Below are 13,055 nucleotides of genomic sequence, written 5' to 3' on the forward strand. Positions count from 1 at the left end.
CTGGACCATGACAGGATTGGGCCCAAAGCGGGAGATTTTCTTTGTGTTTCCCGTGGGATGTCAAAATAAAAATAGCCCCGTGGACATAAACCCCCCAAAGCTCAGGGCAAACCCCAGGCCACGAGATCCTCGCTCAACGGGCCGGCTGACTCTACACCCGACAGGGGAACACCACCGGCCTCGAGGGGAAACCGATGTTGTTGCTTCGGACCCTGTGCTGCAGGCACCTCGGAAACGCTCCCGAGAAGTTCCCTGGGAGGGGGGGTTGTTCCCTTTCCCGATGAACTGCTCCCTGGATCCTTATAAACCGGGCTTGGTTTTAACGGTATTTGTTAATTTCCCCTGGGAAAAATCTGAATTTCACAGAGACCCGGGGTTTGTTTTGTAATAAAAGATATGTGATTTTCAGTTGGTTGCCTTCAATTTGTTCCTTTTTTTCTCTCTCTTTCTCTCTCTCTCTCTCTCTCTCTCGAAAAACCTCGGTGGCAAATATGTTTCCTGCATCTTGTCCCCCTCCCTTAATTTAGAAAACCTTTGTTTGGAAAAGCTAATTGTTTGCTGTCTTCTGCTGGACGAGCGGGGGCTGCGGGGTGATTTCTGTGCTGTTACTCGTGCTGGGGTCCCTGTGACCAGAGGCTGTGTTGGGAACACCATGCCACACAAGCAGCTCTATGGTCTGGCAGCCATGCCACCGCATTGTCACACCCACCTGGGGCAAAGAAGGGCAGTGCGTACGAGGCTGGGTAAACTGGGTGCACGGGGCACGGCATCTCTGCCCAGCAGCGGGGTTGCCCCTTGGAGAAGGGTGTACACAACGCAGCCAGGGCGGGGGGGGGGTGTGGCCGGAGCCCCCGAGTCTCGCCTGCCGCCTCTGTAGCTGTTCGTGCCCGCCCATATATTTATGTCCTGATATGGCGTGATCCAGCCCCTCAACCATCACGGCCTTTCTTCCAGAGACGGGATGGTGGCGTTGTGACCCCAGGGCCTGAACGTGCAGTGTAGGCTGCTCTGATGTTTACCAGACCAGCCATGGGGGGAAACAAGGACCCTGAGGGGTAACTGCCATGCCCAGTCCTTGTGCCCCTGCAAAAGCCTGGCGTGTGGACAGCCTGGAGCCACTGACTGCAGAGGGCCTCCTGTGCAGCATGGCGCTGGACCCCAGAGACCCACGGAGGGAAAGAAACCATTAATTAAATACCCTGCCGACCTGTGACCTGGATACACTGACATCTGTAGGAAAGGCAGAGGTCTCAGGCCTGCTGGGTGTCACCTCCACACGTCCCTGCCTGAGCGTGATAATCACGCACATAAGTAAGCGGTTCTGCCTGTGTCCACGTCTCACTAAAGCAAGAGGGGTGTTGTGTCCACGAGATGGTGACTCGTGGAAAGAGTGTCCCGAGAGGCCTGGGCGTGGACGCGGGCCGGGGCAGCACGCAGCACTCCAGCATGAGTCCCCCCCGAGTCCCGGGGCGGGCACTTGGCAGCGGGGTTTTACTTCCTGAGGATGAACCGGTCCATACTACGTTCAACAGCTACAGTCGTGCAAGTCCCAGTGACCACGCGCCCCGTCCCATGGGGCGGGCACAACAGAGGCCAACGGGCAAGTTGCCCCAAAGCACGAGGTGAGGTCCAAACAGGTCTGACTGACCCACTGGAAGACCCTCGCCCCCCAGCAGGTCCTTCTTGTCCAGGACGTTTCCGTTGCCCGGCTGCCTGCGTCGTGAGGTGGCACTGGAAAACAGGAATTGTCACAACGCGGAGCTGCACTACCAAGCTGACTGTTTCCACGGTAGGGTCCTCCTCAGACAGCTTCTGGGTGCCGCCCCGGAATCTCACACACCCACACCCCACGGCGAAAGGCCTGGAGCCCCACAGAGTCCAGGGCACGTCACCTGCAAAGTCAGGGGGTAAACCTCACCTAAGATGCGTGACTCGGGGAGCCCAGGGGTGTCATGCTGCGGGGTGCTCCGGTGGAGCCCACAGTCGCATGTGGGTGCGGGAGGGCCAGGCGGTGCCGGACAGGCAGCAGCTGAGGATGCGGGAGCCAACAGGGCTGGCGGCCGACAGGATGGCCCTTCCACACAGAGTGACCCGAGGAGCAGAAGATGAAGAGGCTCCAGGGCGGACGGACTGGGTCCTTGGACACGTCAGCAAAACCGATGCTCTTGACCACGCAGCCGGGGGAAGTCACACATAGCGTGGAGGGTGACGTGTGAAGCCGCCACCACACGATCTGTTGGGAAAAAATTATGACCCTCCCGGCCTGTAACTGGAAAGGTGACCCACAGGTCTGGCTGGCTGTCACGGAGGAAAGTTAAACTCCTGAGCCGGGGGCTGATGAGAGAGGGAAAGAGGTTGATCCAAGTGCCGGCCCCCCGTGAGAAAACGGGGAGACCCTTGTCCTCAAAAACCCACCTTATCCTTTGGTGCGGGCAGGGGTTTTTACAAGGGAGGAGAAAGAAGAGGGGGAATATACAAAAAATAGAACAAAGGCTTCGAAAGGAGGGGCTGAGAGTTCCTTGCTGAGGGTGCTCAGTGCAGCTCATTCAGACTCAGTGGGTGAAGGCCCAGCGGGTCTTCCGAAGCGGGCACAGCTGACGGCTGGCGTCGTCTGCCTTTTCTGTTGTTACAAGAACTGAAGCCAGCAAGCAACTCATAAACTAGGGGTCCTGTTCTCTGTAACAGGTGCCCTCACATTCCCATGGTCAGGTTGTCCTCGGCATGGTGGGAGTGAGGAGAATGGGGGTTGAGGTGAGACTCCTGCTCATGCTCATTCTTTTTTTTTTTTTCCTTAGGTGAGGAGCAGGGAGGCAGAGAGACAGACTCCCGCATGTGCCCCAACCAGGATCCACCCCCACCCCCTATGGGGCGATGCTCTGCCCATCTGAGGCCGGCGCTCAGCAACCAAGCTATTTTAGTGCCTAAGGCGAGGCCATGGAGCACCCTGGGCCAACTTGCTCCAACAGAGCCATGGCTGTTGAAGGTAAGAGAGAGAGAAAGAGAAGGAAGGAGAGGGGGAGGGGTGGAGAAACAGATGGGCGTTTCTCCTATGTGCCATGACTGGGAATCGAACCCAGGGTCATCCACACGCCAGTTGGATGCTCTACCACTGAGCAAACTGGCCAAGGCCACTTACACTATTCTTCTTGCTCAGATGTTAACCCTCGTTGTGCATCAGCCGGAGGGGAACAGGCCTTTCAGCCATAACCTGGCCAGAGGTGAAAGCACAGGATTGACTGTACTCTTTTGATTTGTTACAGAATATGGAACTGTGGTCAATAAACCCATGATACTAAATCATGGTTATAAGAGAAATAAACTAGATTTTAACATTATACAGAGATTCTTTCATATGCTTACTTTGTTATTACGTTCTTATTTAGCTCTATCTTATGGCTCGTCAGATGGAGATCAGTAAACCTGTAATAAGCATGTTTACTCCCAGTTACACAATCAACACTTGATTAACTCTTTGGTGGTTCTACAAATTAGCATATAATTGCCTTCAGTATCCCCAATTCCTTGACTAAAAAAATTTTTTTTTTGACTAAAAATTTTTTTTCTTTCAAGATAAATTCTCACATTCTTTTTTTTTTGTTTTTTTTTTTGTTTTGTTTTTTTATTTTTCTGAAGTTGGAAATGGGGAGGCAGTCAGACAGACTCCCGCATGCGCCCGACCGGGATCCACCCGGCATGCCCACCAGGGGGCGATGCTTTGCTCATCCGGGGCGTTGCTCTGTTTCAGCCGGAGCCATTCTAGCACCTGAGGCGATGGCCATGGAGGGGTTCTCAGCTCCCCATCCAACTTTGCTCCAATGGAGCCTCGGCTGCGGGAGGGGAAGAGAGAGACAGAGAGGAAGGAGAGGGGGAGGGGTGGAGAAGCAGATGGGCGCTTCTCCTGTGTGCCCTGGCCGGGAATCGAACCCGGGACTCCTGCACGCCAGGCCAATGCTCTACCACTGAGCCAAACGGCCAGGGCCTAAATTTTTTTTAGCTGTGTATTGTTATACTTGTTGCCATGATGTAGCCACCAATCTTTTTTTTTTTTTTCAGAGACAGAGAGAGAGTCAGAGAGAGGGATAGACAGGGACAGACAGGAACGGAGAAATGAGAAGCATCAATCATTAGTTTTTCATTGTGACACCTTCGTTCAGCGGTTCTCAACCTGTGGGTCACAACCCCGGCGGGGGTCGAACGACCAAAACACAGGGGTCGCCTAAAGCCATCAGAAAATACATATTTATTATACAATACGTTCTTAAATAAAATATGTATTTCCCGATGGCTTTAGGCGACCCCTGTGTTTTGGTCGGGTCGCGATCCACAGGTTGAGAACCGCTGCTTTAGTTGTTCATTGATTGCTTTCTCATATGTGCCTTGACCGCGGGCCTTCAGCAGACCGAGTAACCCCTTGCTCGAGCCAGCGACCTTGGGTTTAAGCTGGTGAGCTTTGCTCAAACCAAATGAGCCTGCGCTCAAGCTGGCGACCTCGGGGTATCGAACCTGGGTCCTCGGTATCCCAGTCCGACGCTCTATCCACTGCGCCACTGCCTGGTCAGGCAATTCTCATATTCTTTTGCCCCACTATTGATGCTGTGTTCGGTTCCCATTTTCAGTGAATTCACTTAAGGGACCTTTCTTTCCAACCCCGTTTCAGCCTTGCCCTGGAGGACAGCCTTGGGTAGGTGGGGGGTCCTGCTCCATGGTGCCAGCTGCATACACTCTGCCCACACACCCATCAGGCCGCCATTCAGCCACAACTTTCCCGCCTCTAGCTCCCTCACACTCAAGTCTTCAGCAAAGATCTAGACTCCTCCCCCGAAAAAAAAAAAATAGCCAAATGACAAGCACTTACATATCTGCTTAACAATGTCAGCAAAACATCAGCCACTTTGTTCTAACACATCCATCTTATAACAGTGATGAGTTATTTCAGTGTTGGTTTTGGGGGGAGTCATCAGATTCCTTGTTTCTATTTGCCTAGAGAGAGAGAGAACAAAGGAACAGTTGACTAAAAGCGGGGATGAGACTTTTGAAGGTTTCACACGGCAAAGGAAGACACTGACAAATTGCTTTCAGTGTGTGTGAGGCATGGGGGTGGATGTGTGTTTCAATTTAGAACCAACAGAAACTTAAGTGACACCCTCGAAGAAATTATACGCTTCCTTCTTTTTGAGTCTTGGAACCGTGAGGCTCAGAATCCTTCCCTGTTGAACTGGATGCAAGAAAAGCCCAGAAACAAGGTTCCTCTTGATTGGTGTGTCTATTTTGATCATGTTTTATATGTGTGCCTTGTGTTTTGAGCCACCAGAAACCGTTTTTGGAAGGAGCATGCTTCACTGGGCTTGACTTGAGTTGCACAGGAGTTAAGTCATTAGAAATAAATGAGTAAACATATCTGGGCTGCCAAGGTTTCCTGCCTAAGGGGGATAGGTGCTGTGGGCTGGGGGTTGAGGTGAGGGGTGAGGGGGATGTGCTTTGACAGGGCTGTCAGGAAACTAGACAGAAAGGCCTCTCAGAGTGGGCTTTTCAAGGGGAGTTAACCCCTTGAGGAAGAGTTGCAGGTCCGAGTTGCTGCGGTATCAGCACAAGACTCCCCACCCTGCCAGTAACACTTGGAGAAAGGGATGTCAAGCAGTGGGAGACTCTGGGGGTGGTGTGTCCCAGGAAAGAACCAGAAGTCATCTTGCTACAGGGAAGCCCTGGTCACCCCTCCCCCTTTACCAGAGCATGTGTGACACAAGACCAGTGATTAAGGGTATAAAGGTTTGAAGCCCAGATCCAGCTCTTCTCAGCTTTGCGACCTTGGGCAAGTTCTCTGAACCTGAACATCCTGTCTCTAAAATGTCTCCACTTAGTGGGGTTAAGATTAAATGACTGAATGTGTAAAGCACTTACAACAGTGGTAGTCAACCTGGTCCCTACTGCCCACTAGAGGGCATTCCAGCTTTCTTGGTAGGCGGTAGTGGAGCAACCAAAGTATAAATAAAAAGATAGATTTAACTATAGTAAGTTTTATTTTTTTATTTTTTTATATTTATTCATTTTAGAGAGGATAGAGAGAGACAGAGAGAGAGAAGGGGGGGAGGAGCTGGAAGCATCAACTCCCATATGTGCCTTGACCAGGCAAGCCCAGGGTTTCGAACCGGCGACCTCAGCATTTCCAGGTCGACGCTCTATCCACTGCGCCACCACAGGTCAGGCCTTAACTATAGTAAGTTTTATAAAGATTTATTCTGCCAAACTTAGTGAAAATCTGACATAAAGTAATTATTATTATATGCTTTAACTTGCTGTAACTCTGCTTTATAAATTTTATAAAGTAACGTTACTTCCCTACTTTATAAATCACCATTACTGTGGAACTGGTGGGCGGTTAGAAAATTTTACTACTAACAGAGATACAGAAGTGGGCGGTAGGTATAAAAAGGTTGACTACCCCTGACTTACAACAATGCCAGGCACACACTAAGTGGTATTCTTTCTACTCCCTTGGGCATGAAAGGATACCCAGCTGGGCTTTGGGGGGCACAGATCCCGGCATCAGCAAGAGGGGCTCAAGAGCTCTGTGTCACTTTGGGCAGAGGGCTCTGACAAAGGTTCTCTCTGAGACCACACTCTGCGCAGGGCCCCCTGAACTCTACTTAGCAGGCCTCCTCTTTTGGATTCCTGTGTCGTTTCTGCATTTTCCAATGTTGCAAGAAGGCCCCCTCCTCCACCACTGATCCCCATCCCCCAGTGGTCTGGATCACCTTGGCCCGCCATCAGCAAGCATCCCGCCCCCTACCCTGATGTTTCTTCTCAGTAATTTCCAACCCACTGACCCCACTTGCTTCTCTGCTCTAAGTCCCACTGGCCCACTTGAGCCCGTGGGACAGTCCTCGTGAACAACAACAACAAAAAGGGGGTTTTACGGGCAACTGATCATGAAATCCCAGCGGGGCTGTCACGCCCTAGAGGCCTGCGCCTTGCGGAGCCCTGACTCTGCCTTAAGCAGCCCTGTTCTCTCTGTTGTTTGTGCAGGTGTTAACACACCTTTGACATAGCAGCCATGCTCCTTTTTTTTTTTTTTTTTTTCATTTTGAAACGGTTACTTATTGATTTTTAGGGAGAAGGAAACACCGATGTGTTGTTTCACTATTTTATGCAATCATTCGTTGATTCTTTGCATGTGTCCTGACCGGGGATGGAACCAGATTCTTGGCGTAATGAAAGGAGGCTCGAGCCCGCTGAGCCACGGGCCAGGCCTGCACATCCTCTTCCGTACCCCGTCCTCCAGAGTCGCCTTGCCGTCCCCTCCTGCACCCCAAACGCCTAACAGAAGCTGCGCCCTGTCCTTGTCGCAGCCCCTGCGGTCGAGCTCCCGGCACGTGGTCAGCTTGGCTCAGCTAAAACCCTCGCGACAACTGCGCCCGGGCCTGGACGTTCCCTAGCAGGGCCACTCCGGTCCGGCTCGCTTTCCTCAGAGCGCCTGAGGCTCTGCAGAAGCGGGCGGGCCTCCCGTGGACGGCCTGGCGCCGAGGCCGCGGTTGCGGACTGCAGCCCTGTCCCCAACACCCGGCACTGCGTTCCCAGGCGCCCCATCAGGAACCTTCTTCTCGACGGGAGGAACCCAGCTGCTCAGAGGCCGGAAGACCCGGCCCGGGGACCGGAAGCCGAGCAGCCTGCACTTCCGGAAGGGCTGTGGGGTGGGGGGTCTATGGGGAGGGCCGGCCCGCGTCGCCTATGTGTGCGTCACTTCCGGGCGCGGCGAGCTAGGTGAGCCCGGGCGGCGGCGTAGAACCGAGTGCGGATCTCTGCGGTCAGCCCCGGCCGTCCTCTACCCCGCGGCCCAGGTCTCCGCCCGGCCTGGCGGTGGTGCTGCTTCCCCTGCGGGGCCGCTCGTTTTCCCCAGACGCCCCGGGTCGCTCCGGCTTGTTTCCGCGCTGGTGGCGGCGGCATCACGGGAGACTGTGTGATGGGTGTTGGAATCCATGGGAGTCCGAAAGACCAGAGTAACAAGCTTTTTTTTTTTTTTTTTTTTTTTGTATTTTTCGGAAGTTGGAAACAGGGAGAGACAGTCAGACAGACTCCCGCATGCGCCCGACCGGGATCCACCCGGCACGCCCACCAGGGGCGACGCTCTGCCCATCTGGGGCGTCGCCATCCTCAGTGCCCGGGCCAGCTTTGCTCCAATGGAGCCTCGGCTGCGGGAGGGGAAGAGAGAGACAGAGAGGAAGGGGGGGGGGGTGGAGAAGCAGATGGGCGCTTCTCCTGTGTGCCCTGGCTGGGAATCGAACCTGGGACTTGCACACACCAGGCCGACGCTCTACCACTGAGCCAACCGGCCAGGGCCCAGAGTAACAGGCTTTATTGAAAGGAACCCTGCCAGACACTTCTCCTGGGGAAAAGAGCCTCAGTACAAGCTAGGGAGATGAACTTACAGGGTTAAAAGGAGGGTCCTCAAGCAAGTGGGTGTTGAGTCCAAAGCCCTGGTTTGCTTCCTTCTGCGGTTTTACGATATGGGCTTCTTGGAATGCTTTTCCTCAGGGCCACCGACCAGCTTCCTAGAACTTTTCTGCTTCAGGGGTGATAGTAAGTAAGCAAGGGTGGGGTCAGATAGACAAGTGGACCAGCAAAAGAGCAGTTGGAAGTTCTGGTGAATTTATGTATCTATCAGTGGGAGGGCCACGCGGTGCCGCAGAGTGGCTGGGCGAGCGTGGGAGCTGCTGCCCGCGGCGGGGAACGAGGCCCCGCACCCGCCTCTGGGCAGAAGCGCAGGTCGGCATCCCCCTTTCTTGCCGGGGGGTGGGGGGGTGGGGGGTGGTGGTATCTATAAGTGTGTGTCTAATGAACACATCCGGAAAGGTCCGGGGGAAGCCCGCGTGGGCGGGCAGACCCTTGCTTCCCAGTGGGCCGACCTGTGTTTCTGTTTCTGTGCCTCAAGCTCCTTATTTTGCAGCCTCAAGGCGTATCTGACACTGATCAATTTACTCCCTTTCTCCCAACCGCCCTCCCTTCCTTCCTGCCTTATATAATAATAAACTAAAGGTGCCTTTGCAGAGACCCCCACCATGGAAGCCAAACCCTTGGTGACATCGAAACAGAAGACGGAAGTGGTGTGCGGGGTCCCCACCCAGGTGGTCTGCTCCGCCTTCAGCAGTCACATCCTGGTGGTAGTGACCCAGTTCGGGAAGATGGGTACCCTGGTCTCCCTGGAGCCCAGCAACGTGACCAGTGACATCAGCAAGCCCGTGCTCACTACGAAAGTCCTTCTGGGGCAGGACGAGGTAATGTGGTTGGGAGAGCATCTCCATGATGAGGCAAACGACAAAGCCAGGGCTGTGGCTGTAACTTTACCTATACAGATGAGGAGGGAGTGTCTGTCAGGGATCCCTCCCCTCCCCCGCGACAGCATTCTCCAGATGGTCTTCCCAGCCCATCAGCATTTTACCCAGCAGGCCGGTAGAGGTACTGGTCTTGGAATTTGGGTCTACTCCTCAGTTTGACCCTGTAGTGATGCATCATAGTAATGACCGGCTCTCCGTGCTCCCTTCCGGAAAGATCCTCTGTGACACTCCACAGAGCTCCCATCTGCAGACTTGTTCTTTTTTGGGGGGAGGGGCATCCTCCCAGATTAGAGACAGCCGGGAGAGACAGGAATCAGGAAGCACTAAGAAGATCAACTTCATGGTGCCTCCCCGATGGTGTGTTTATGACCGGCGTGTTCCGCGTCTCGCTGAACTCTGAGACACTGTCGTGTCGAACGTCTCGGGCGGTGTGGGAAGCGGCTTGGGTTCGGGGTCCTGGGGGAGACGGGAAGGCATAAAGGAAGAACAGGCAGGAAGTCGTGACCTCCCTTTGCCCCCCAGCAGCCTCTCATCCACGTCTTCGCAAAGAACCTGGTGACGTTCGTGTCTCAAGAAGCTGGTAACCGAGCGGTCCTCCTTGCCCTGGCGGTGAAGGACAGAAGCATGGAGGGGCTGAGGGCCTTGAAGGAGGTGATTCAGACGTGCCAGGTGTGGTGACCCTGGGGGTGGCAGAGGCAAGCAGACACTGAAACACCCTCTCAACTTGAAGACCCTCCCTTCAGTCCGTCAGCAGAAGCAGCAGCGCTCGGGCGCTAGGCTGGGAGCCAGGAGAGAGGCGCTGTTTCCGGCAGACTTTTTGTTTGGCCTCTGACGACATCCACGAATGGAAGGGAGGACGTGGATTGTGTGCTGGGAGAGTCGTGAATGGTTCTCATCAGGGTCCAAGTAGTTACGTATATTTGAGAATTGAAAGAATGAGTCACAGCCTTCGATATGTCATGTTAGCTACTGGAGAAAATTGTTTTTGTATTAAAAATAAGTGCATAAACCAAGCTACTCCAGCATCCTTCTTAACTGTGCTGAGAACTTCCAATCCCACGGCATAAATTCGATTTAGTGTGCCTTAGATGGGGAGAGGCCTTGTGTGGCAAATACCAGGTCTGTGGTTCACACAGAGAGACGGACCCCAAGTGCTAGTTTTACACCCTCATCTTGCTCCTCGTGTGAGTGCTGGGGTGCTGGCTGGGAGTTTACTTCCATTCCACAAATGTGTCGTAACTGTCTGGCTGTGTGCATTCCCTGCCCTGGGCCAGGGGCGCAGACCCTAGCCTCAGGAGCCACATCCTGGAGAGCTAGGAGCAGGTGCACATCACCTCACAGGCACAGGACCGGGGGAAGGGCCGATGGGGCAGGCCAGGTGGTAACTGCCCAGGGAAGGTGTCCAAGGGAGGGAAGCACATGTCCAACAAAGACCAGGAGGTAGGTTCCCATCAAGGGCAAGCAGTGCTGCCGTCCGGAGCGATGCAGGACGTCCAGGTGGAGAACAGACGGTGGAGGCCTTGGACTTGATCCTGAACTCAACGGGGTGGTCAGTGGTTTCTCCAGGATGTGAACTCAGTGCCTGGGTCATTTGCACAGCCCACAGCTGCTGCCCGGAAGGTGGTGGCTCAACTGACCTATAATTGAAAGGGCCCCCGGCATCTCTCAGTCACATGTTTTTACAGCTGCCTGAAGCTGCTTGGGAGCTATTAAAAAATACAGACTAAGGCCTTGGCTGGTTGGCTCAGTGGTAGTGTCAGCCTCACATGTGGAAGTCCCGGGTTCGATTCCTTGTCAGGGCACACAGGAGAAGCAACCATCTGCTTCCCCATCCCTTCCCCTTTCACTTCTCTCTCTCTCCCTCTCTCTCTCTCTCCTCTCCTCCTCTCCTATAGCCATGGCTCGATTACAGCAAGTTTGCCCTGGGTGCGCTGAGGATGGCTCCAGGGCCTCTGCCTCAGGTGCTAAAAAATGGCTCTGGTTGCAATGGGGCAAGGGACCCTGATGGGCAGAGTATTGCCCCCTGGTGGGCATGACAGGTGGATCCTGGTCAGGGCACACGTGGGAGTCTGTCTCACTAACTCCCCACCTCTCATTAAAAATAGAAATACTGAGACAAAAGGCTCCCGTGAGAGCTGATGCCTGGGTGCTCTGCTCTGCCTGACGTGGGACTCGTGTGAAAAGGCACCTGGCCTTGCCTTCCGCAGTGCTCGGCTCCCAGGTGCTACAACTCGGGGAGGTACAAGCTCCAGCTGGGAGACCCACGGAACCGGCAGTTTCCATGGGCAGGTGGGAAGGCTGCGTGTGGCACTTACCCAGCCATCAGACTGTAATTACAACTACTTCCAGCAGTTAATGACTATTGAGCTAGTCTGCCAGCCCGGGCAGCACAGATGGGTAGGTGAGGTCTGCTCTTCACAGCTGTGCCCCTGGACCAGCACAGCGTAATTCATCCAACATGCTTTCCTGCTGAGCACAGGCAGCAGCCCCCGACCTCCCCCCCACCCCACCCACTCACACTGGACGCAGGTCCAGCTGAGCCAAGGATGGCCGGCACCCTTGGAGGTCGAGAGAAGCCAGGGAGGGCAGCGGCTGCGGGTTCTCTTTCCGAGCAGCCCACCCAGGGTCCTAGACCCAGCTGAACCAGTTACGTATGACAAGTGACTGTGGAATAGGGCAGACGGGGAGAAATCAGGAGAGGGGCCCTGAGTAAGTGACCGGGATGGCGGCTGGGTCAACGAGGATGAAGCCAGGGAGGCCAGAGGGAGGTGGGACGGCTGCGGAGTCACTTGTCATCCAGGCCACGTCGTCTGCACCACAGCGAGAAGCAGCACACAGCCCATCCCGTGTGGGGGTGACGGGGGCTCGGGTGGGAAGTGGGGACTCAGAAAGTTCTGGAAGGACTGCCCAGGGCAGAGGCAAGAGTGACCAGGTGCCACACGTGTGTGGGGACAGTGGACAACGGACTTGCACAGGCCCAGTGTCTCTTGTGTAAGCCTCTCGAGAGCCCCCTGATGGGCTGCGCAGAGCCGTGAGTCTGTCCATCCTCAGGGAAGACAGGAAGGGGATTCCTGCGGGGCTGATAACTCACTGCCCGGTGGCTGGAACCAGGCTGCCCATCGCCGGCCCTGGGCCCTGGGAAGGGATGGAGGGCCCAGTGCTGGGCGGGACAAGGTGTAGGACGGGGAGGCACCGAGGAGAATGCGGCACTGGGAGGAGAGGAAGGAGAGGGGGAGACATTGAGAGAAAAACAGAAAGGGGGGTCTTTTTTATTTTTATTTTTATTTATTCATTTTATAGAGGAGAGGGAGGAACAGAGAGAGAGAGAGAAGGGAGGAGGAGCAGGAAGCATCAACTCCCATACGTGCCTTGACCAGGCAAGCCCAGGGTTTCGAACCGGCAACCTCAGCATTTCCAGGTCGACGCTTTATCCACTGCGCCACCACAGGTCAGGCAGAAAGGGGGGTCTTTAAGAGGAGGAGACCAGAGCACTAGCCCTCGAGCAGGTGCCGCAGGACTGACTGTGGACAGCGCACCAGACACGCTCACAGGGCCCGCAGCCTGCTTTGCTGATCCACCTCCTCCAACCCCGACACCAGCCAGGAGCCTGAGGGTCCTTGTGCCCACTTCACCAAGGGCGAGACGGAGCCTCAGGGCTGTGCAGCTCCGTGCACCTACCTGCCGGCTTGGGCTGCACCCCGCAGCCTCAGCCTCCTCCCTGGTCGC

The 13,055-nt window shown here is 54.9% G+C and overlaps 1 protein-coding gene and 1 long non-coding RNA gene across 6 annotated transcripts; one reads left to right on the top strand and one right to left on the bottom strand.

The window, feature by feature from the left end:
* Positions 1–1,831: 1,831 nt before the first annotated feature.
* LOC136333842 (uncharacterized) lies at positions 1,832–7,589 on the bottom strand. 2 transcript variants are annotated; one of them, XR_010731099.1, is made up of 3 exons: positions 7,268–7,589; positions 4,856–4,980; positions 1,832–2,233 (listed from the first exon to the last, which is right to left on the bottom strand). It is a non-coding gene; the product is annotated as an uncharacterized lncRNA (long non-coding RNA). The 2 variants fall into 2 exon arrangements; XR_010731100.1 differs by lacking the exon at positions 1,832–2,233 and adding an exon at positions 3,656–3,827.
* A 147-nt stretch (positions 7,590–7,736) lies between these two features.
* Positions 7,737–10,342, top strand: PSMG3 (proteasome assembly chaperone 3). Of its 4 annotated transcripts, none has more exons than XM_066273542.1 (3): positions 7,737–7,758; positions 9,043–9,269; positions 9,852–10,342. In XM_066273542.1, the coding sequence occupies exons 2-3, from the start codon at positions 9,054–9,056 to the stop codon at positions 10,005–10,007; spliced, it is 372 nt and encodes a 123-aa protein (XP_066129639.1). In that variant the 5' UTR covers positions 7,737–7,758; positions 9,043–9,053; the 3' UTR covers positions 10,008–10,342. The 4 variants fall into 4 exon arrangements, with proteins under 4 accessions (XP_066129639.1, XP_066129636.1, XP_066129637.1 ...); XM_066273539.1 differs by having other exon boundaries at positions 7,740–7,994; positions 9,031–9,269; XM_066273540.1 differs by having other exon boundaries at positions 7,740–7,994; positions 9,031–9,269; positions 9,855–10,342.
* The last annotated feature ends 2,713 nt before the right edge of the window (positions 10,343–13,055 follow it).

The sequence above is a fragment of the Saccopteryx bilineata genome, chromosome 4 (genome assembly GCF_036850765.1).
Source record: "Saccopteryx bilineata isolate mSacBil1 chromosome 4, mSacBil1_pri_phased_curated, whole genome shotgun sequence".
Taxonomy (NCBI): domain Eukaryota; kingdom Metazoa; phylum Chordata; class Mammalia; order Chiroptera; family Emballonuridae; genus Saccopteryx; species Saccopteryx bilineata.

Coding starts and splice junctions, on each gene's coding strand:
- PSMG3 (XM_066273539.1), top strand. CDS start 7,958: ATGGGTGTTGGAATCCATGGGAGTCCGAAAGACCAGA. Junction 7,995..9,030: donor TGGGAGTCCGAAAGACCAGA/GTAACAAGCTTT, acceptor AATAAACTAAAG/GTGCCTTTGCAGAGACCCCC. Junction 9,270..9,851: donor TCCTTCTGGGGCAGGACGAG/GTAATGTGGTTG, acceptor TTTGCCCCCCAG/CAGCCTCTCATCCACGTCTT.